The following is a 24,103-nucleotide window of genomic DNA, read 5'->3' as shown; positions in this document are numbered from 1 at the left end:
TAAATTTGGGCTGGAAAGATGGCCTAGCAGTTAAGCGCTTGCCCATGAAGTCTAAGGATCCCGGTTCAAGGCTCGATTCCCCAAGACCCATGAAAGCCAGATAGATGCACAAGGTGGCACGTGCATCTGGAGTTCGTTTGCAGTGGTTGGGGGCCCTGATGTGCCCATTCTCTCCAGAGCCTGGACTAGAGCAAGACTCTATCTCGAAAAAAAAAATAATAATAATAAAATAAAAAATACAGACAGAAATGGTATGTTGCTATTACTTCTCTAGGGCCAATGAACTATTCAGTAGGATTAAGAGGTTATAGCTGGGGCTGGAGAAATGACTCAGCATTTGAAGACCCTTGCTTGCAAAGCTTGACATCCTAGGTTCGATTTCCCAGTACCCATGTAAAGCCAGACGCACAAAGTGGCACTTGCATCTGGAGTTTGTTTGCAATGGCAGGAGGCCCTAGCATGCCCATACTTATCCTTTCTCTAACAAATACAATTCTTTAAAAAAGATATTACACCTAATAATATAGCTTGGGGGATCCCTGAAAGTGTAATTACCTAGGGTATACAAACCTTTATACATGGCTTCAGTCCTTTCAATACCAATTATTTATTTGATAGATGAAAACTTTTTGCCATCTGTACTATTTCAACTCTTTCCACTCATTTCGTCTGAGGTCAATGAACAGTAAAGGAGTAATAAGGGCAGTCATTCATTTAAAGGAATTCATTTTTCTGTTACCTAGCTTTGTTTTCAGAAACTTATTTTCATTCCTACAACACAGTTCTTGACCTAAAGAACACAGAGTATTTACTCTTAAAGCTAAAGGGAAGCTGAGCATGGTGGCGCATGCCTTTAATTCTACCACGGGGGGTGGGGGGCAGAGGTAGGAGGAGCTCTGTGAGTTCGAGGACAGCCTGAGATTATGGAGTGAGATCCAAGTCAGTCTGGGTTATAGTGAGACTCCTCCTGGAAAAAAAAAACTTTAAGAAGCTAAAGAGACAAGATGTGGAAAGTCTTGAATCTAGAAAACTTTTATCATGAAACAGTAACTACTAGGGGGCCTAGTGAGATGGCTTAGCCGTTAAGGTGCTTGCCTACAAAGCCGAAGGACCCATGTTCAATTCCCCAGGCCCCATGTAAGCCAGATGCACAAGAGGGTGCATACATCTGGAGTTCATTTGCAGCAGCTGGAGGCCCTGGTGCACCCATTCTCTCTTTCTCAAATAAAATAAAATATATTAAAAAAAAAGAATACTAGATAGGAAGTGAGATAAAGCACACACAGGAAGACTTTTAAAAGTTCTTAGAGGGGACTGGAAAGATGGCTTGGTGGTTAAAAGGTACTTGCTTGCAAAGCCTATAGTCTCAGGTTCAATTCCCAAGATACTCATGTAAGTCAGATGTAAAAAGTGGCACAAACATCTGGTGTGTGTTTGCAGTGGCAAGAGGCCCTGGTCCGTGCACATATGCATTTAAGTTCTTACATAAAAATACACTTTAGGGGCTGGAGAGATGACTTAAGAGGTCAAAGCACTTGTCTACAAAGCCAAAGGACCCATGTTCAATTCCTCAGGATCCACATAAAGCCAGACACACAAGGTGGTACATGCATCTGGAGTTCCTCTGCAATGGCTGAGGGCCTTGTTGCACCCATTCTCACTCTCTCCCTCTCTACCTCTCAAATTAAAACAAAAATAAATTTAACACTTAAAATATAACTTGTCAGTACCACATTAACTAGCTTTGTGACTTAACATAAGTGTGTAAAGTCTGAACTTTTACTGTTGTTAAGATATTTACAGTGGGGCTCTTTATCTCTAAATTAACCTCTGACATACGTTTTCTGCTGACCCTTTAGAACCTCAGAACTAAAATAACATAGTAAGCCTTTAAGAAAGAGGAGAGGCAGGCATGGTGGTGCACACCTTTAATCCCAGAACTCAGGAGACAGAGGTAGGAGGATCACCATAAGTTTGAGGCCACACTGAGACTACATAGTGAATTCCAGGTCAGCCTGAGCTAAAGTAAGACCATGCCTGGAAAATACAAGAAAAAAAAAAGGGGGGGTGGGGAGTAAAGAAGGAAGGAGGGACAGAGGGAGAGAGACCAATTTCACAAAAGTAGCAACTAAAAACTGAAAATAGAGTCATTTTCAATATAAGAACTGAGAATCAGGTCAGCAAGATGAGAGCATGAAGTGCTTACTTTCCGTAGATAAATCAAATAAGCTGGAGAGTATGCCCCATTTATGTTGACGTCACAAAGTTAGTTAATGTGATGCTGTGAGCATGTAACCATGAAGTGAGTTCTATAGCTGAATGACCTGTGCAACAGTTCACTTTCTCCCCATAAACAGGCTTGAGATTTTCCATTAAAAACAAACAAAAGGGGCTGGAGAGTTGGCTTAGCAGTTAAGCGCTTGCCTGTGAAGACTAAGGACCCCGGTTCAAGGCTTGGTTCCCCAGGTCCCACGTTAGCCAGATGCACAAGGGGGCGCACGCATCTGGAGTTCGTTTGCAGAGGCTGGAGGCCCTGGCGCGCCCATTCTCTCTCTCTCCCTCTATCTGTCTTTCTCTCCGTCTGTCACTCTCAAATAAATAAATAAAAATAAAAAGTTAAAAACAAAAAACACAAAAGCAGGGCCAGGTGTTAAAAGGTACTTTAATTCCTTTAATTCCAGCACTCAGGAGGCAGAGGTAGGAGGAATGCTGTGAGTTCAAGGCCACCCTGAGAGGATACATAGTGAATTCCAGGCCAGACTGGGTTACAGTGAGACCCTACCTCAAAAAGCCAAAAACTAAAATAAAACAAAGCACCTCAGTTTTGAAGAATTTTCTTCAAAAACTAAGAATTAAACATAAAATCTAAATGACAGAACATCATCATTCCTAGTTAAGTGAATCAATGGCTCAACTTCTTAGATATTCCACAGGTGATAAAATCATCTCCAGGAATCCAATGAGAACATAAGGAAATAAAATAGAAGTGTAATTATGTTATACGTTCTAAATACTTAAGACATATATAAATATGACATAGACCAGTCAGACTAAAATCTGCACACCCATGAATTCTGGTGTTAGAAATCTAAATAAGAAATGTAAAGTTTGCCATCATGCTGCTTTATGAAAAAAAAAAAAACAGTTTAAGACGACGTACAGCCCACTGCACCACAACTATCTTATAGAGGCACCACCACAGTGTGTCTGGATGCAGCAACCACATGGGCCTCGGCAGCTCAGGAAGACCATGCTGTGACTAGCTGTGTGGCCTATGATCAAGAACAAACCCTCAATACGAACAAAGCTGCTTTCAAAAGCCCATCATTGGCACTAGCATGAATTCCCTATAACTACAAACACATGTTCAATTCATTAAAAAACCTGGAAAATCTGAAAATACAAATGACATAAAAGTAACAGTAAAAGTTCATCAATGTTTGGGTACAGAATAAATCCGAAAGTTGCAATGACCACAAATTAAGCAAACATTGGCCCCTGTTAAACAGGGGGAATATTACCTCTCTTCCTTCTAATATGCCATTTCTGCACAACTAATATTTTGTTTTGTTTTGTTTTGCTTTTTTTTAATTTTGAAAAACATTTTACACATGTCCCCAATGAAGCTTGAAGTTAACATAGTATTTTCAATTCCCTCTTTGTGCACCAGTATGAAACAGTTGAGATACAGGAAATATCCTAAGGTAAAAATCCAACAACATGATAGAGAATAATTTCTCTTTCCAGTCTTGAAGCACTGTCTATATGTCCTCAGGATTGATGCAATGTGGTCAGCCTGCTGCTCCATCTTTTCTGCCTATACTGGGCCTTAAGTGGCCCACAAATCACTGTATATGTCATGTCCATCATGTGCTCTACTTTGCCAACGATACAGGTAGGTGTGTGCACAGCTGCTAAAGGATCAGAACAGTGTTTATGGGTTGCAGAGATGGTCTAGCAGTTAGACACTTGCCTGAAAAGCCTAAAGATGCAGAATCAATTCCCTAGTACCCAAATAAGCCAGATGCACAAGGTGACCCACGTACCTGGAGTTCGTTTGCAGGGTCTGAAGGCCCCGGCACCCCTATTCTTTCTCCTGCCCATCCCCCCACCTCTCTTTTTGAGCTTTTTCTTCTTTGGAAGTAAAACTGAGACCTTCAAGCATGTAGACTACCACTGGAACTATACCCCCAAACCAGCTTCCTGGAAGAGTTATGAGAACTCTGCTTTCCAATAGCTTACTTAAAATGTGATATGTATCCAGCTTGCAAGATTCAGTGAACAGAAATGAAGCTGCTTTCTATATACCCACGGATAAGAGTTTTAGAAAAATGAAAAACGAAATGCCTTACAAAAACACAAATGGATTTGTTAATGTTCACTGTCAGTATTGTTCAATTCTAATTTTCTTATCTTCTTATACTCACCATGATAGGAGGCCCAGATTAGGAGGAGAGATCCTCGTTCTTTCTTCAGTGTCTGGCAAGGCTCTCCTTTTTCTTATGCTGAGATCTTTTACTTGAGGAAAAAAAAAAAAAAAGGCAAAATTGGCAATAATTTTCTTCAGTTGTCAAGCCCAGTTAAAGGAGGTGCATATACATGGATATAAAATTTGACCCGAGCCGGGCATGGTAGCACATGCTTTTAATCCCAGCACTTGGGAGGCAGAGGTAGGAGGATCACTGTGAATTCGAGGACAGCCTGGAACTTCAGAGTGAGTTCCAGGTCAGCCTGGGTGAGAGTGAGACCCTACCTCAAAAAATTGTCTCTGTTCTTTTGTTTGTTTGGGGGAGTTTTGAGGTAGGGTCTCAGTCTTGCCCAGGCTGACCTAGAATTCACTATGTAGTCTCAGGGTGGCCTTGAACTCATGGCAATCCTACTAGCCCCGTCTCCCAAGTACTGGGGTTAAAGGCATGCGCCATCACACCCAACTCTGTTCTTTGTTATTAAGAATTTTTTTTTCATTTGTAAGGACAAAGGATGGATGTGTCAGGACCTTTTGTCACTACAAAAAACTCCAGAAAAATTTGACACTTTGTATCTGGCTTTACCTGGGACAAGGGAATCAAAAACAAACTTGGGCCAACAGGCTTTGCAAGCAAGCACCCTCAACTATTGAACTACCCCCCACCCCCACTGCCACCCTTACTTTTCTATATCCCAAATTTTCACATAATGAGGCTTTTTTTCTTATTGCTATAATCTTTCAAAATCCCATTAGTCCATCACAACAAAAATGTAAGGCCCTATTGCTGAAGTCACCATATATACTGGTTGCTAGACACTGAGAAATCAAGCTAGTACTGGGCTGGAAGGAAGCCTTCTGCTTGCTGGCTAGCTACCACAGTGCTATAAAATACTATATAGGCTGCTGAGGGAGAAAAGTCATCAATATATTCTTAACCAACATGAAAGGAATTGGAGGGCATTATGCTAAGTGACATATGGTCAAGAACAGAAAAACAATACTGCATATTTTTACATATACACAGAACCTAAAAAGTTGGTCTCAAAAAAGCAGAAAATAGAACAGTAGTTACCAGAGTATAGAAAATGCATGGGGAGGAAGGTAGGGATTTAGAGAGGGCGGTTAATGAATAAAGGCTACAGCTGGATAGAGGAGTAACTTCTAATTATCTACAGCACAGTAGGGTAACTATAGTTCACAATATTTCAAAATAGCAGAGCTTTTTGTATGTTCAGAACACAATAATAAGTAATCTGATTATTAAGCACTGTGTACATGAAATGTCCCAGTATATCCCATAAGTATATACAATTACTGTGTCAATTAAACAAGTATATTTTTAAAAATTATATAGTAAAGAACTAATTTAAAGAGTCACAGTCTTAGAGCAGGAGAGACGGCTCATCAGTTAAAGGTACTTTGCAAAAGCCTGGAGGCCTGGGTTCAATTCCCCAGTACCTATGTAAAGCCAGATGCAAAAAAACAGTGCAGGGCTGGAGAGATGACTTAGCAGTTAAGTCACCTACCTGCAAAACCTAAGGACCCAGGTTCAATTCCCCAGGACTCACGTAAAGCCAGATGTCCAAGGGGACACACGCATCTGGAGTATGTTTGCAGCGCTTATTCTATCTGCACCCCCCACAACAAATAAAAAGTAGGGTATGTATCTGGGGTTACTTTGCAGTGGCAAGGGGAACTCCCCACCCCCTACTGCCTCTCTTCTCTTTGCTTGCAAATTAAAAAATTTAAAGTCTTAGCCATCATAAAACCAAGAGTAATACACTTATCAATATGCATCTGATGTCTTAATATTTTTCCACAAAAAAATTATTTTAGAGAAAATACACAAGCATCACAGAATGAGATATCCCAATTAAATATACTCACCTTCAGTGACAATGAACTACAAATCAGAGTAAACTCAAGCAGTCTTTTAAACACATAAGCTATCTTCCCAACAATCTAATGTTTTCATGAGTACTGCAAAGATTTGCTACTCAGCATTACGAGTCTTCAGAGATGACTGGCTTTATGCCAAAAAATAGTAGACTCAAAAAAAAAAAAGTCTGTCAGATGACCAAGGGATGGGTACTCGGTTCAATAATTAGAGTACTTGCCTAACTAAGTTTTGTCCCCAGTACCTTCATATATGTATGTATACACACACACACTTTTTTGTTGTTGCTGTTGCTCTGAGGCAAGCCTCACAGACTGGCCTTTTTTTCTTCTCCCCTCCCCCTCCCTAGGTAGGGTTTCACTGTAGCTGAAGCTGACCTGGAATTCACTATGTAGTCTCAGAATGGCCTCAAACCTACTACCTCTGCCTCCCGAGTGCTGGGATTAACGGCGTGCGTCACCATGCCCAGCTTTTTTTTTTTTTTTTTTTTAAATACAAGAGAGAATTGGCTTGCCAGGGCCTCCATCCACTGCAATCAAACTCCAGATGCATGTGCCCCGTTGTGCACATGTGCAACATTGTGCACTTATGTCACTGTGTGTCTGGGCTTATATGGGACCTGGAGAGAAGAACATGAGTCCTTAGGTTTTGCAGACAAGTGCCTTAACTACTAAGCCATCTCTTTATCTCCCCCACACACACCTTTTTTCCGAGACAGGGTCTCACTCTAGTCCAGGCTGACCTAGAACTCTTCATAGCTAAACTCTGCCTGTCCTCAAACTCATGGCAATCCTCCCACCTTAGCATCCTGAGTGCTGGAGCTAAAGGTGTGTACCACCACCCTGGTGTGGCAATTGCTAGAATGAAACACCTGACCAGAAACAGCTCATGGGAGGAAAGGATTTGTTTCAGCTTACAGTCTGCATGAGAGGCCTGAACAGGAAGCCTGAGCACATCTCCACATCAGCAGGAAGAAGTAATGCAAGGACTGGGCTTGGAGCTGGGTTTTATCACTTCAAAGCCCACCCCCAACGACACACCTCTTCTAGCAAGGCTCCACCTCCCAAAGGCCCCAGTGCTTTCTCAAACTGCTATCAGTGAGGAGCCAAATATTCAAAACACATGAGCCTAAGGGAGGCATTTCATTCAAACCACCACACTTGGCTCCATTTTTTTTCACCCCAAGAACCTACTATGCCACACAGAATATCACACTGCATTGCTTCCTATAACAATACAGCTTATATTCCAAAGCAACCGATAGAAAAGATCAGTGTACAAAGAAACAAGGAGCGTGAGACAGACACAACTTTGGGGTATAAGATGCCTACTTTAAACAAGACAATGAGAAAAGTTACAATCTTCTGGTATGGAAACTAGTATGTGTTCCTGGGTCCAGAAAGACCCTGACGTATTTAAGAAACTGAAAAGAAGCCACTAAAGCTAAAATGCAATCAACCAGAAATGAAGTTGCACACCTCAGGTTGGAGAACTACACACACAAAAGGTCTATTAAGCACAGAGGGTAAAGATTACTGTATTAGTTGCCTTTCTCAGTGCTTCCACAGAATACGTGACAAAAACAACACAGAGAGAAAGGCTTATTTCATCTTACAGTTCAAGACTGCAATCCACTATGTTAGGAAAGGCACGATGGCAGGAGCAGGAGGTAGCTAATCACATTTACTCTGCAGTCACAAAGCAAAGAGAAGAATGCCTGTGCTCGGCTACCTTCTCCTTTTTATTCAGTCCAGGACCACAGCCCAAAGAATGGTTTCACCAGCCCACAGTTAAGGAAAGTATTCCACCTCAATTAATCCAATCAAGATAATCCCTCACAAGCTTGCCCAGGGGCTAGTTTCCCAGGTGATTCTAGGTCTTGTCAAGTTAACCAATCTCAACCATCATAATTATATTCCATACACAATGAGGCACCAGTGACTGGTTTTAAACAGCAGGTTGATGGGCTGGAGAGATGGCTTAGCGGTTAAGCGCTTGCCTGTGAAGCCTAAGGACCCCGGTTCGAGGCTCGGTGCCCCAGGTCCCACGTTAGCCAGATGCACAAGGGGGCGCACGCGTCTGGAGTTCGTTTGCAGAGGCTGGAAGCCCTGGCGCGCCATTCTCTCTCTCTCCCTCTATCTGTCTTTCTCTCTGTGTCTGTCGCTCTCAAATTAAAAAAAAACAAAAAAAAAAAAAAAACAGCAGGTTGATATGCTATGATTTTAAAAGAAATCTGGCTGATGTGTGAATACATTATAGGAGGAAAAGGATTAAGGATAAAGACAATCAGGACAGGCCTAGGGAGGTGACTCAGTAGTAGTTCTTGTACTCAGCGCCCACATCAAAGTAGGGCTTGGTGGCATATACCTGTAATTTCAGCACTGAATTAAGTGGAGACAGGAGAACCCCATGGCATGCTGGCTATCTAATCTAGGCAAATTTGTGAGCTCCAGGTTTAGTGAGAAATTCTGTCTCTAGACTGAGTGAATGAATGAACAAACAAGTCAGTAAGCCAGCAAGGAAGACACACACATCAACTCCTGGCGCACACGCGCACGCGCACACACACACACACACATGACAATTACAGGAAAGGAATGATATTGGACTTAAAACACAGGCAATATAGGCAGAAGAAAACATAAGGATCTGAATAGTATTTTGGAATGTAATAAGAGGATGAGGTAAAAGCCTGGATGTGGAAGCTAAGCAAGTTTCGGGTTTATAATACAGGAAGGAAAATTTTTTTAAAAAACACATAAAAATAGGTCAAAACAGAGGTAATCAATGAGGTATCAGTTTCAATCTCCAGCACTGCAAAAACAAAAGGGAGGAGGTGCTGCTTTAAGAGAAATACAAGAATTCCAAATTCATAAGCCAAGACCATGAAGAAGTTTGCAATCAATATGAAGGAAGAAACTGCTGACAATTTCCTTGAAAACCTCCAAGAGCAGATATGACCAATCTTCAGGAAACAGGGGTCAATGCAGCACCTCATTTGCAAAAAGCACAAAAGAAACTAAGTCATGACTGTTAGTCTGGCAAGCAGCTTAAAGTTTTTTAAGTAATGCAGGCACCTTGTAAGGAATTTTAAAACACAGGTGTAAAAAATAATCAAGTACCTTCTCACAATGTTGTCACAAGTATCAGAGGTGCTGCTTCTTTACAAATTGTCACTACCCTCCTCAAATGATCAAACCACCTGATCCGCAATTACACTCCTTTACCTAAGCTAGAAAACAAAAATATACGTCCACATGGAAACATGTACATGTGTTTGTAATGGCATTATTCAAAACCGACAAAAAATGGAAAACAATACAAATAGCCATTAACAAGATGAACAGAAAAACAAGATGCCGCTTATTAGAACAATAGACTGTTCAGTCATAGAAAAGAACACTACTGACATATGCAGACTTCAACATGAATGAACCTCAAAGACATTATAGTTATACTGAGTGAAAGAAGACAGTCACAAAAATGACAGCACTCCAGAAAAGGGAAGTCTGGTACGATTCCTGACAAAAGGAAGTGGACTGATTAGTGGTGCTTAGTGCCTGCAGAGAGGCACAGTAAGGGTGGCGACTGCTAGGGAGTATGGGATTTCCCTTAGAAATGAAGCAAATGCTCTGAAATGGACTGTGGTGCTGGCTCCCTAACTGAATATATGACACTGAGCCACGGGATCACATACTTTAAACTGATGAGCCATGCAGCAAGTGAATTATAACTCAATCATTTTTTAATATTTTTGGCATGTGTATGTGTGTGTTCACATGGGTGTGCAGGTGTGGAAGCCAGAGTTGATGCAGGTTATCTTCATAATTCGCTCTCTATCAATTCTACCAGACTAGCTGGACAGCAAGCCTCTGGGACCCTCCCGCCTCTGCCTCTCCAGAGCTGAAATGGCAGGCACACACCGTCATACCTGGTTTTATGTGGGTGCTGGGGGTCCAAACTGCTTTTCATGCTCCTGCAGCAAATACTTTCCAAACCATCTCACCAGCCCCTTTAATCATTTATTTTAATAAGTTGCCTTTGCTGCCTTTCAGCTCACCTTATACCTAAGTACAACCATTATTAACTATTTTATACTTTTGTCCAAGAACTTCTCTATGCATATATAAAAACACACATAGGGATGTTGAGAGAATCAGACTGCATTTCCTTTTCTCTAACTCACTTTATTCCAATAATTAGTGCATACATTTGGATGGCAACTCAGTCTTTCGTTCTATCCCAATTTACCAGTTCACACTAACTGGTCAGGCATTTAGATTGTTTCCATTATTACCTCAAAAGCCACAAAAACTATCCTAGTCACATCCCTGAACAAGACACTATTCTTTTTAGTTTTTTTAATTTTCATTTATTTTTAAAGATTTTATTTATTTATTTATTTAAGACAGAGAGAGAGAGAGAGAGAGAGAGAGAGAGAGAATAAGGCCCACTAGGGTCTCTAACCACTGCAAATGAACTCCAGGCGCATGTGCCACCTTGTGCATCTGGCTTACATGGGACCTGGCAATCCATAGGTTAGTGCCTTAACCACTAAGCCATCTCTCCAGCCTCAGTTTTTTTTTTTTAATTTTATAGGACAGAAAGAGGCAGGGGGGGGGGGGAGAACACATACGCAAAAGAGAAAATTGGCAGGCCAGGGCCTCCAGCCACCCCAAACAAACTCCAGATGCAAGTGCCACCTTGTACATCTGGCTTACATGGGTCCTGGGGAATCAAACCAGGGTCCTTTGGTTTGCAGGAAAGTTTCTTAACCGCTAAGCCATACCCCCAGCCCTAAGTCAATATTTTTGAAGTAATGATTCTTTTTGTTGTTGTTGCTGTGTGTTTTGTTTATTTTCAAGGTAAGGTTCACTCTTGCCCAGGGTGACCTGGACCTCACTTTAGTCCCATGCTGGCCTTGAACTCATGCTAATCCTCCAACCTCTACACTTGTCCAGTGCTGGGAATAAAGGCATGCACACTCATGCCCAGATGATGAATCTTATTTTTTTTTAAATTTATTTACACATGTGTTTATCTTGCTGCTGAAAATAAACGCCAGACACAAGTGCCACTTTTGAATATGGCTTTATGTAGGCACTGAGAAAATGAAGATGGGTCAGTAGGTCTTGCAAGCAAGCTCCTTTAACTACTAAGTCATCTCCCAGTTGTGGTAGTTTGAATCAGATGTCCCCCATAAGCTCATGTGGTAAGTTTGAATCAGATGTCCCCCATAAGCTCATGTGTTTTGAATTATTTTTAAATATTTTAAATATTTTTTATTTATTTGATGCAGGAAAAGGAGGAGGAAGGCAATGAACACATCAAGGCCTCTTGCTGCTGCAAAGGAACTCCATATGCATACGCTACTTTGTGTGTCTGGGCTTATGTGGTTACTGGGGAACTGAACCCAGGCCTGCAGACATTGAAAGCAAGTGTCTTTACCCACTGAGTCCCCAGCTCATGGTTTGAATCCCCAGCTGGTGGCAATTTGGGAGGTGGAGCCTTGCTAGAGGTGATGAGTTGGGGATTGACTTTGGGGCGTAATGGTTCAGCTTCCCTCTTGCCAGAGCTCAGCTCACTCTCTTGCTGCTGTTTTCCACCTGCAGGAAGTGAAACTGTAATTCCATGGTAACACAAAAGAAAGAAATGTATTCTGACCTAGGTACCCAAAGGAGCTATGTAAAAAATTAAGCTTTTAAAGGTTCAATCAGTAAGATTTTGAGCTGTAAGACAAAGATGAAACAGAAAGGGTACACGCAGCAGAATTAGACAATAAAATATACCAGGAAGTAGTTGAAAGACAGGAACTAGGCCAAACAGGTTACAAGAAGAGATGCACTAGGTTGTAAGGAACAGGTTAATCTAGCTTGTAAGAGATGTATTACAAACCAATCTGTAAAGAGTCCTGCATGACATTCTAAGGAATTAGATCCTTGCAAGCCAAAGGCTCTTATCAAGGAAATGCTTTGGAGTTAGAAACTTAAAACCAAAGCAACCCCCCACCCCATGCCAAGTACAACTGGAATATATCTCCTTAAATTGAGCAGATATGAGGCAGTTATAAGACATAATAAGAGACAAAAACTAGCCTACAAAAAGTATTTATTATGAAGCAGGACTAAGATTACAACTACAATGGTGAAAAGACTGCCAATGTTTTCAGAACTTACTCTTTTTAAAACATAGTATTTACTAGCTGGGCATGGTGGCGCACACCTTTAATCTGAGCACTCGGGAGGTAGAGGTAGGAGGATCGCCATGAGTTCGAGGCCACCTGAGACTCCACAGTGAATTCTAGGTCAGCCTGGGCTAGAGTAAGACCCTACCTCAAAAAAACAAACAAACAATAACAAAAAAAAACTTATTTGAGAGACAGAGAGAGAGAGATAATGGGCTCACCAGGGTCTCTAGCCACTGCAAACGAACTCCAGACACATGCACCACTTTGTACACCTGCCTTTATATGGGTGCTGGGGAATCGAACCTGGGTCATTAGGCTTTTGCAGGCAAGCACCTTAACTGCTACGCCATCCTTCAGCCCCTGTTTCTTTTTTTTTTTTTTTAAGGTATTTTTATTAATTGATGTGAGAGAGGGAAAAAAAAGACAGAGTAAGTGAGCATGAGTACATCCGGGTCTTTTGTCATTGCAAACAAACTCCAGATGCATGCTCCACTTTGTGCCTCTAGCTTTACTCAGGTACTGGGGAACAGAAGCTAGGCCATCAGGCTTTGCAAGCAAGCACATTTAACCACTGCTCAATCTCTCCAGCCTAGAACTTTTCTTTCTAATTAAACATCACATTTCTAAGACTAACTCTAGTAATAAGGTCTTAATTTTCACATAAGAATATACAACAATTTGGGGAAAAATGGCTTAGCAGTTAAGGCACTTGCCTGCAAAACCTAAGGACCCAAGTTCAATCCCCAGGTCCCAGGTAAACCAGATGCATAAGGTGTCAAATACTTCTGGAGTACATCTTCAGTGACTGGAGGCCCTGGTGCACCTATTCTCTCTCTTTCCTTCCCCCCCCATCACCTCAAAAAAATAAAGTTTTTAAAAAGGTATAAAAGGACTGGAGGGATGGCTTTAGCGATTAAGGCATTTGCCTGCAGAGTCAAAGGACCCAGATTTGATTCCACAGGACCCATATAAAGCGAGGTACACAAAGTGGTGCATGTGTGTGGGAGTTTGTTTTCAGTGGCTGAAGGCCCTGGCATACCCATATATTCTCCCTAATAAAAAATAAAATAAAAATAAATATATATATAATTATTAAAAATATATAGCAATTTAAGAAAACCAAAAACAAAACTCAAGTTTTAAGTTTAAAAGCCCTAAACTAATAAGGACTATTTAGACAAAAGATTAGTGTAACAACTCACCAAATTGCATTTTAAAAGATTTCTGGTACTGAGCCAAGCATGGTGGCACACGCCTTTAATCCCAGCATTTGGGAGGCAGAGGTAAGGGGATTGCTGTGAGTTCGAGACCATCCTGACACTACATAGCGAATTCCAGGTCAGCCTGGGCTAGAGGGAGACCCTACCTTGGAAAACTTAAAAAAAAAAAAGATTTCTGGCATTGAAAATACTGTATTATGCTACAAATATACATGGGAAAATTAATTTGGTCTTAGTGAAAATAAAAAACCTAAATACTTAGAAACATTAAAATTAACATAGAAAAACCCATCTAAGTATGTACGGGGCCAAAGAGTCACAAAATCAATATGTAGATAAATTTTCTTGGCTTCAAATCTGCACAGAGTATGAAGGGAAAAAAAAACTTACCAACTGAAGTTTTTCCTGAAAGCTTTTTCTACTGGAAGGTTTCATAAGAAAATCTGCAAAGCAAAAACCAAATATTTTATGATGACAACTACCATTAGCCCCTTAAGGTCCATTCAAGACCTTTCTCTGCATACCAACAAATTTTAAAATTGCTGCATATGGACTATTGATGGGACTTCAGATCCTAGAATTGTACAGGATGTTCCCAGTCAAGACATAGTATGCCTTCAGAAACCACAGAGCTTTCCAGGAACTTAAAGATACTCCTATTTCAGAATTTCCTCAATCAAGCAATTATCATTCCTGTTAGAAAAATATTTGCTACTACCAGCAAAGTTGCTTTAAAAACTAAGATTCTCCCACCTCAGTCTCCCCAGTAGCTGGGTTTACAGGCACAGACCACAGCGCCCAGCTAGTTTAAGGTCTTTTGTACACATGACTGGCTCCTACCAAGAGATCTTTTTGTTTAAGGAAAAAAGCCTTTGGGGACTGGAGAAATGGCTTAGCGGTTAAGGCGTTTGCCTACAAAGCCAAAGAACCCAGGTTTGATTCTTCAGGACCAACAAAAGTCAGATGCACTAGGAGGTACACGCACCTGGAGTTCATTTGCAGTGGCTGGAGGCCCTCTCCCCTGCACCCCTGGCCTATTTCTCTCTCTCTCAAATAAAGAAAAAGGAAAGGAAAGAAAAGGAAGGGAAAGGGGAAAGGGAAGGAAAAAAGAGAGCCTTTGGTATATAAAAGTACAAAGAATTCTTGCCACTACATAACAATCTAAACTTAACAGGAAAAAAAAAAGAGAGAGACCTAATCAAACTAATTTCATTGTAACAATTTCTCTCAGTATTTGCAGACATAATTCATCATTTTGGGGATTATTTGTTTTGCTGGCTTTATTTCTCTTTTCTTTTTCTGAAATATGGTCTCATTTTTATAGCCCAGGATAACCTGGTAGTTACCAAGTAGCCTAGGCTGGCCTCAAACTCATGGCAATCTTCCTGCTTCAGCTTCCTGAGTGCTATGATTACAAGCTTGAGCTACCATATCCAGCACAAACTCATTGTTTAATTGACATAAAGTTGCATGAATAAATGAGATATACAATTATGTTAAAACTAAAGAATCAGAACTGTATCCCCACCCCCCCAGTCTCACCCTCTAGCCCAGGCTGACCTGAAACTCACTCTATACCACCAGGCTGGCCTCAAACTCATGGCAATCCTCCTACCTCAGCCTCCCTTGTACTGGGACTAAAGACATGAGCCATCATGCAGCTGTTATTGTTTTTTTAGAATTTTTAAATATTTTTTATTTTTATTTATTTATTTGAGAGCAACAAACAGAGAAAGAGGCAGAAAGAGAGAATGGGCGCACCAGGGCCTCCAGCCACTGCAAACGAACTCCAGATGTGTGTGTCCCCTTGTGCATCTGGCTAACGTGGGTCCTGGGGAATCGAGCCTCGAACCAGGGTCCTTAGACTTCACAGGCAAGCGCTTAACCGCTAAGCCATCTCTCCATCACCCCAGCTATTTTTGGATACAGAGACTCCATACATAGCTCAGGCTAACCTGGAAATCACAATCCTCCTGCCTTAGCCTCCTAGGTACAGGATTTACAGATATAAACCACCAAGCCCAGCTAGCATGGGTCATATTTTTGTCATTACTCAAATTTTAAAAAATTAAGCCTGGTGTGGTAGCACACACCTTTAATCCCACCACTTGGGAGGCAGAGGTAGGAGGATCGCCATGAATTCCAAGCCAGCCTGGGACTACATAGTGAACTCCAGAACAGCATGGGCTAACATGAGACCTACCTCAATAAACAAACAAACAAAAAAATTAACACCTACTGACCCAGATTTAATTCCCCAGTACCTATGCCAGGCGCACTAAGTGGCACATGTATCTGGAGTTTGTTTGCAGTGGCAAAAGTTCCTGGTAGGCCCACCCTCCTCCCTATTTCTCTTTCTACTTACAAATAATAAACAAAAATATATCAAATATATCAAAAGGCCTAGAGAGATGGCTCAGTGGTTAAGGTGCTTGCCTGCAAAGCCTAACAACCCAGGTTCAATTCCCTAGTACCCACATAAGCTAGATGCACAAAGAGGTGCCTTCATCTGGAGTTTGTTTGCAGTGGCTAAAGGCCCTGGTGTGCCCATATTCTCTCTCTCTTTCTCTTCTTGCAAGTAAATAAAATAAATAAAAATTAAAGAATCATTGGGAAGAGGGAATAATAGTATACAACCTGTTATAATATATATAAAACAAAATTTTAAAAATGAAAGACTCAGAAAAGGGACATATCATCAAGAAAAGAAGGGTAAGCCGGGCATGGTGGCGCACACCTTTAATCCCAGCACTTGGGAGGCAGAGGTAGGAGGATCACATGAGTTCAAGGCCACCCTCATATGACATAGTGAATTCCAGGTCAGCCTGAGCTAGAGTGAGACCCCACTTTGGAAAAAAAAAAAGGGGGGAGTAATCTGGGCATGGTGGCACATCCCTTTAATCTCAGTACTTGGGAAGCAGAGGTAGGAGGATTGCTCAGAGTTCCAGGCCAGCCTGAAAATACCTAGTAAATTCCAAGTTAGCCTGGGCTACCTTAAAAAGCCAAAAAAGAAAGAAAAAAGTGAAGGGTAGGAGTCCAAGGAGCTGGACAACTATTATGTGCTGGTGACCTCCCAAGTAGATCATCAATGCATGTCACACAGGTAATGGAGGGAAGGAGTATGGGATTAAAGTCAAGACACAGGTCAAGTTTATGAATAAGAATAAAGTTATGTGCTGAAGATGGCTTTGTGATTAAGGTGCTTGCCTGCAAAGGGTAAGGACCTACATGGGTCTGGAGTCTGATTATGGTGGCTGGAGACCCTGGAATGCCAATTTTCCCCCCGCCCCCCGCCATAAAAAGAAGGTCAGTCTGTTCAAGTCTTGCCTCAAAAAAAAAAAAAAAAAGTTATAAGCAGGCATGGTAGCATGCACCTGTAATCCTAGCATTCAAGAAGCTGAGGCAAGGGCTGGAGAGATGGCTTAGCGGTTAAGCGCTTGCCTGTGAAGCCTAAGGACCCCAGTTTGAGGCTCGATTCCCCAGAACCCACATTAGCCAGATGCACAAGAGGGCGCACACATCTGGAGTTCGTTTGCAGTGGCTGGAAGCCCTGGCATGCCTATTCTCTCTCACTCTCTCTCTGTCGCTCATAAATAAATAAATAAAAAAAAAAAAAATTTTTTAAGAAACTGAGGCAGGAGAATTGCCACAAATTCAGTTAGCCTGTCACAAAACAAAACAGACCAGAACTTGACTGTGTAGATTCTGTGCTTGCCTGCAAAGCTGAAGGACCCAGGTTTGACTCCCCAGGATCCATGTAAACCAGGTGCACAAGGTGGCACATGCATCTGGGGTCCATCTGCAATGGCTGGAGGTCCTGATGCACCCATTCTCTCTATGTGCCGGTTCCCAAGCCCCCCCCCCAAAATTATTTTGTTAAGTCTCTTTATTTACTTTAGAATCAACTAGCATATTTTAAAAATTATTTTGCCTGTCAAATGAGGTGTTTTTTTAATTTTTTACTTTTATTTATTTGAGAGAGAAAAAGAGAAATTAGCAGATAGAGGTAGAGAAAGAGAGAGACAAACTGGGCATGCAAGGGCCTCCACAGCAAACAAATTCCAAATGCATGTGCCACCCTGTGCATCTAGCTTACATGGGTCCTGGGGAATCAAACCCAGGTCCTCAGGCTTCACAGGCAAGTGCCTTAACTGCTAAGCCATCTCTCCAACCCAAATGAGGTGTTATTAATATAGAAGTGCTTGCATAAAATTTCTACAGGTGTCCAAGACGCTCCAAAAGATGGAACAAGCAACAGGCACAGTCAACAAAAAGGTATAGGTAGGTCAGCTTGGTGACAGCACAAGAACTAAATTCAAACACCCCCTTACCTGGAAACAAGTGTATCTTCCTTGAGAAGGATCACTAACAAAATCAAACCCTGCTTCTGCCTCTAAGGACTATTTGCTAGATAAGGGCATGATACAGGGGAAAGAGGCTCTCCTATGCCACAAGGAACCTTCTTATGAAATAACCATGTATACCTCAGAGAATTAAGAGTAGCTATGTTTGGGTGACCTTCAATGTTCAACCATTTATACAGATAACTGCATGTGCTTATGTTAAATCTAAGCAATCAACTGAATCAGATCTAATTTCAAGGATATTTAAACATATGAAGCAGAGCCTGGAGAGATGGCTTAGTGGTTAAGGTGCTGCCTACAAAGCCAAAGGATCCAGGTTTGATTATCCAGGAACAACGTAACGCCGGGTGTGGTGGCGAACGCCTTTAATCCCAGCACTTGGGAAGCAGAGGTAGGAAGATCACTGTGAGTTCCAGGCCACCCTGTGACTATACAGTGAATTCCAGGTCAGCCTGAGCTAGAGCAAGACCCTGCCTCAAAAAAAAAAAAAAAAAAACCAGTAACAACGTAAGCCAAATACACAAGGGGGACCCAGCGTCTGGAGTTCATTTGCAGTGGCTAGAGGCCCTGGTGCCTGCTCGCTCTCGTGCTCGCTCATGCACTCTCTCTCTCTCTCTCGCTCTCCCTCTGTCTTGCTTGCTCTCTAATAAATTTTTTAAAAATTGAGGTAGTTAAGTAGAATGATTGTGATGGAGAGGGGATATGATGGAGAATGGAATTTCAAAGGGGGAAGTGTGGGGGGAGGAGGGTATTACCATGGGATATTTTTATAATCATGGAAAATGTTAATAAAAATTGAGAAAATAAATAAATAATTTAAAAAATTGAGGTAGGGTCTCACTCTGGCCCAGGCCGACCTGTAATTCACTATGTAGTTTCAGGGTGGCCTTGAACTCATGGTGATCCTCCTACCTCTGCCTCCCAAGTGCTGGGATTAAAGGTGTGCACCAGCACACCCAGCAAAATAAAATATTTTTAAATATATGAAGCAGTAATGAACATATATAAACAGGGAAGAGAGAAGCAGAGCAGGATTTAGAGTAAACCTGAATTGTTACAAATTAGAGTTATGTTAAAAAAAAAAATCAGTCTTTCTGAAGTTGCCTGAAATAAGACACACATTGTTATTACATAATATATCATATGGCTATAACTATCTACTATGAGATAACCCAGAAAAGAATAATCAGTAACTTGATTTAAAACGCTGCAATACTGGGGGAAAGGAAGATGGCTCAGTGCTTAAAGGCACTTGTTCTGCAAGCCCGCTGACTAGGATTTGGATCCCCAGCACCCATGTAGAGGTAGGCACACACTGGTGTACTGTCTGTGATCCTAAGATAACCACAGCCAGGTAAGAGCTATGATACAAGTGTATCATAGTGAAAGAGGCTCTCCTGCCCCACAAGGTACCTACAGTCAGGAGAATCACAAAGCTCATAGGCCAGCTAGTATTGCCTTCCTAGAGGCAAATGACAGTCTTATCTCAAACAAGGCAGAAGGAAAGACCAACACCCATAGATTGTCCTCTGACCTCCACACATATGCTGTGGCATGCATGTGCACACACATTCAAATAATATTTATTTATTTATTTTTAATTTTTGGTTTTTTGTTTTTGTTTATTCGAGGTAAGGTTTCACTCCACTAGCTCAGGCTGACCTGGAATTCACTATGTAGTCTCAGGGTGACCACAAACTCATGGTGATCCTCCTATCCCTGCCTCCCAAGTGCTGGGATTAAAGGCATGTGCACTATGCCTGGCTTGCTTATTTATTTATTTATTTATTTATTTATTTATTTATTTATTTATTTATTTGACAGAGAAAGAGGGAGAGAGAGAGAATGGGCGTGCCAGGACTTCCAGCCACTGCAAACAAACTCCAGATGCTTGGGCCCCCTTGTGCATCTAGCTAATGTGGGTCCTGGGGAACTGAACCTGCGTCCTTTGGCTTTGCAGGCAAATGCCTTCACCACTAAGCCATTCCTCCTGCCCTCAAATATTTTTTTAATGTTCTGCTAGTGTATATTACCATTCAGCTTAATTAGAAAGCAGAAGCTTGGGCTGGAGAGATAGCTCAGTGGTTAAAGACACTTGTGTGCAACACCTAATGGCCTCAGTTCAATTCCCCAGTATCCATGGAAAGCCAGATGCACAAAGCGGCACATGTGTCTGAAGTTTGTTTGGAGTGGTAAGAGGCCCTGAGGTGCCCATTTTCCTTCTCTTTCTCTCTCATTCTATCTTTCTCTTCCTCTTTCCTCCCTCCTTTTTTTAAAATTAAATATTTATTTTCTTTTTTTTTAATATTTATTATTTATTTATTTGAGATCGACAGACACAGAGAGAGAAAGAGACAGAGAAAGAGTGAGAGAATGGGCACACCAGGGCCTCCAGCCACTGCAAACGAACTCCAGGTGTGTGCACCCCTTGTGCATCTGGCAAATGTGGATCCTGGAGAATTGAGCCTCAAACCGGAGTCCTTAGGTTTCATAGGCAAGCACTTAACTGCTAAGCCATTTCTCCAGCCCATTTATTTATTTTCAAGCAACATGAGAAAGAGAGAGAGAGAGAGAAAGAACAGAAAAACCAAGACAGAGAGAACTAGCATGCCTTCCTCCCTCCCTTTCTGTTTACAAATACATAAATATTTAAAAGAAAAAAAAGTGGAACCTTATATAATACACTCAAATACCTTAATGGTAGATAATTAGCTAACAACTTAGGAAAGGGCATGAAAGCCCTGAGAACACCAAGAAGAAATATACACATTTAGCACCTACACAGAATAGTTTGTGTGTGCCACCTGGCACACTGCCTTCAACACAGACAAAGAGACACAGTAATCTGTATAATTTATGTAATTTTTTAAAACTTACATACAGGGCTAGAGAGATAGCTTAGTGGTTAAGGTAACTGCCTGTGAAGCCTAAGGACTTCTGATTCCCCAGGACCCACATAAGCCAGATGCACTAGGTGGTGCATGCATCTGGAGTTCGCTTGCAGTGGCTGGAGGCCTTGGTGCACCCATTCGCTCTTTCTGCCCCTCCCGCCCCTGTCACTCCCAAATAAATAAAATAAATAAAATAAAAATAAAAAATCACCCTCTCTCTAGAGAAAAAAAATACCAATAAGCTGTCAGAAACAACTAGATTCCATGTTAATGGAGCATTTCTGTATCAAAGAACTTTGTATGATCATGAGTTGTTTGAAGTAGTAACACCATGTTACAAGTAAATGTCTTACTTCAATACATAATAACCAAAAGCCAATCTTGTACAATGTTGTAACTATGTAAGTGCTGACAAAAGTGTGGCTCATACTTGATTTACATAAACTGATATTTTTTTTTATTTTAGAAAGACAGAGAAAGAGAGAGAGAATTGGCATGCTAGGGCCTTAGTCACTGAAATCGAACTTCAGACGCCTGCACCACTTAGTGGGCATGTGTGACCTTGTACACTACGGCACAAACTTACGTGGGATCCGGAGAGTCAATCATGGGTTTTTAGAGTTACTCCTCAAAAAGATCTGTGCAATAAAATTTTCTTTAGTGATCAATGCTTAAAGTCATTTGTCTTCAGTGAGTAGCTGAATCATTGCCTACAGATTTTCCAAAAATGACCTCAGTATGTGAGAAGTCAAAAGAGAAGGAACTCCTCTGGTACACTAAGATGTGAGTGTATCTCAAGCACCTTTTTGCTTTCCACAACTCAAGAATACAGGTAAGAGGAAGCCCAAATCCTCAGAAAGGATTAATTATAAACAAACCAATGTACCTTTTAAAATTACTGTTGTTTACAAGAGTTTTTCTTTACAATTTAATCCTTGTAAGGAAGGGTGGGGAGTACCACCCATATAATGATGTTTTTATCACCAGAAGGGATTACAAAGGTCAAGATCAAAATTTAAATTTAAAAATTTTAAGAATGTAAGGCTGGAGAAATGGCACAGCAGTTAAAGGCTCTTGCTTGCAAAGCTTGACAGACCAAGTTCAATTCCCCAGTACAAATATAAAGCAAGGTACACAAACTGTCACATACATCTGGAATTGGCTTCCAGTGCCAAGAGCCTCTGGTGGGCCCATTCATTTGCTCTCTGTAAATAAATAATGTTGTATGGCCAATTTCCTCTGCATTGAAAGGTGTAAACAACTATTGCCAGCTTTATCAAAAGCAGCTGGCTCAACTCATAAGAGAAGGCATCAGGTCCCCACCTGAGATTACAGCATACCACGTATACAATAATGCAGAGATGTTGCAGCCTCTAGGCGAGAGAAGGGTATACAGAGGGCAAAAAGTCAAGGAACAATGAGCTCCCTGTACGTGGTTTCTTTGGTGTTTCCATGCTCTGTAAGTAAGCCGTTACCCAGAGGCTGAGGAAGGAACATCTGCAGGGATTACCCTGGCACTGTGAGTCCTACTGAAGTGCTGCTTTGGGGTCTCATGCTCTGTAAGTAAGCCTGCACCCTGAGGCTAAGGGAGGGGCATCTGCAGAGTAGCCCCGATACAGACAAGGAGCTTCTAGAAGTGGCCATAGGGAAGTCATCATTTGGGGTGGAATGAAACTTCTCTGTAGTGCACAGCTGCACAGCTGCTCTGGGATCCTGATGCTCTGTAAGTAACTCTGAGACTAGGGGAAGAGCATCCCAATAGTAATCTTGACACAGGAATCTCCATCAAAGTGCTTTGGGGGGCGGGGGTGTTTCCACATTCCTATAAATAATCCCTTTTTATGCACTGTAAGTGACCTCACAATAAACTCATTGATTCACTGCTATTGGTGTAATCATAGTTTGGTCTACCATCTGAGCCCTATTTGGAGTAAAGTGTGTTCACATCTCCACAGGGGAAAAGTTTGCCACTACAAATAAATAAAAATAATTTAAAATACTCTAAAAAGCAATAATCCTATGCAAAGTTTATAATAAAAATACAGATATAATTCTGGAGCCTACAAAATTTACACTGTTTATGCCAATATGCTTTGCTTCTGGATCTTGCCATAAAGTAACAAAAGTAGAAGCCCATTTTAATACCACTATCACCATCACTCCCAACCTCCCATCACTCCCAACCTCCCTCTCACCTGGCAGCTGCCTAACAGGTTTCCTAAAAAAAAAAAAAAAAGAAAGAAAAGAAAGCCGGGCATGGTGGCTCATGCCTTCGATCCCAGTACTAGGGAGGTAGAGGTAGGAGGACTGCTGTGAGCTCAAGGCCACCCTGACTACAGAGTGAATTTCAGGTCAGCCTGGGCTAGAGCAAGACCCTACCACAGAGGAGGAAAAAAAAAAAACCTGCTGTGAAAGTCTAGCAAGTACAAAGCCCTGGGTTTGACACTTGGCATCACAAAAATAAAACAAACAAGTCTCTTATCTCTTCTGCCCGTAAATACATTCGGAGAAGACTACATTGAGAAAAAGAAACGAAATTCACAAGGTAGAGGCTGTGTGAAGTGAAAAGCCTACTCTTCTACTGCCCTAAAGTTTACAGTCTGGCCATTCAGCAGGGGACTACTCATACTTCTGAAAATAAGCCAATAAAAATGCAGTAACTGCCACAATGTGGGCTCTGTTCAGTGATGAACTTCTGAGTTCTATTCAGATTGTTTAATGGCCAAGAGACCAGAAACCAGCATCTTTAACACATTCCCAGAAACAGACCCACCCTTTTTTAAACTAGCAATATTTATCTCATGTAAACAGAAGGATACATATGGCTGTCATCCAAATGAATACAAGAAAAACACAGAACTTTGTCAGCTAAAGCCAAAAAGTAGAAATCATCATCAGAAAGTAGAATGGAAGCTGGAGCTTGGTGGTTAAAGGAACCTGGGTTCAGCTCCCCAATACCTATGTAAAGCTACAAAGTGATACATACATCTGGTGGGCAAGAAGCACACACACACTCACTCTTACTCATTAAAAAAGTAGAACATTTTACTTAAGAAAACAAAGACAAAGAATCAAG

At 41.4% G+C, this 24,103-nt stretch overlaps 1 protein-coding gene across 3 annotated transcripts in view; it reads right to left on the bottom strand.

Moving 5' to 3' along the window:
- Mtmr3 (myotubularin related protein 3) overlaps positions 1-24,103 on the bottom strand; it is a 138,272-nt gene that overhangs the window by 51,642 nt on the left and 62,527 nt on the right. For 2 of the 3 annotated variants that reach the window (XM_045133001.1, XM_045133003.1), the window contains 2 exons: positions 14,163-14,215; positions 4,428-4,518 (listed from right to left, as the gene is read on the bottom strand). In XM_045133001.1, the coding sequence (XP_044988936.1) occupies positions 4,428-4,430 (3 nt within the window). In that variant the 5' untranslated portion in view covers positions 4,431-4,518; positions 14,163-14,215. Of the gene's footprint in view, positions 1-4,427; positions 4,519-9,487; positions 9,570-14,162; positions 14,216-24,103 lie in introns of those variants that run through there. The other variant, XM_045133002.1, reaches the window with a different exon arrangement.

This window comes from Jaculus jaculus, chromosome 13 (assembly GCF_020740685.1).
Source record: "Jaculus jaculus isolate mJacJac1 chromosome 13, mJacJac1.mat.Y.cur, whole genome shotgun sequence".
Lineage (NCBI taxonomy): Eukaryota > Metazoa > Chordata > Mammalia > Rodentia > Dipodidae > Jaculus > Jaculus jaculus.
This window is presented reverse-complemented; position numbering and strand designations above follow the sequence as displayed.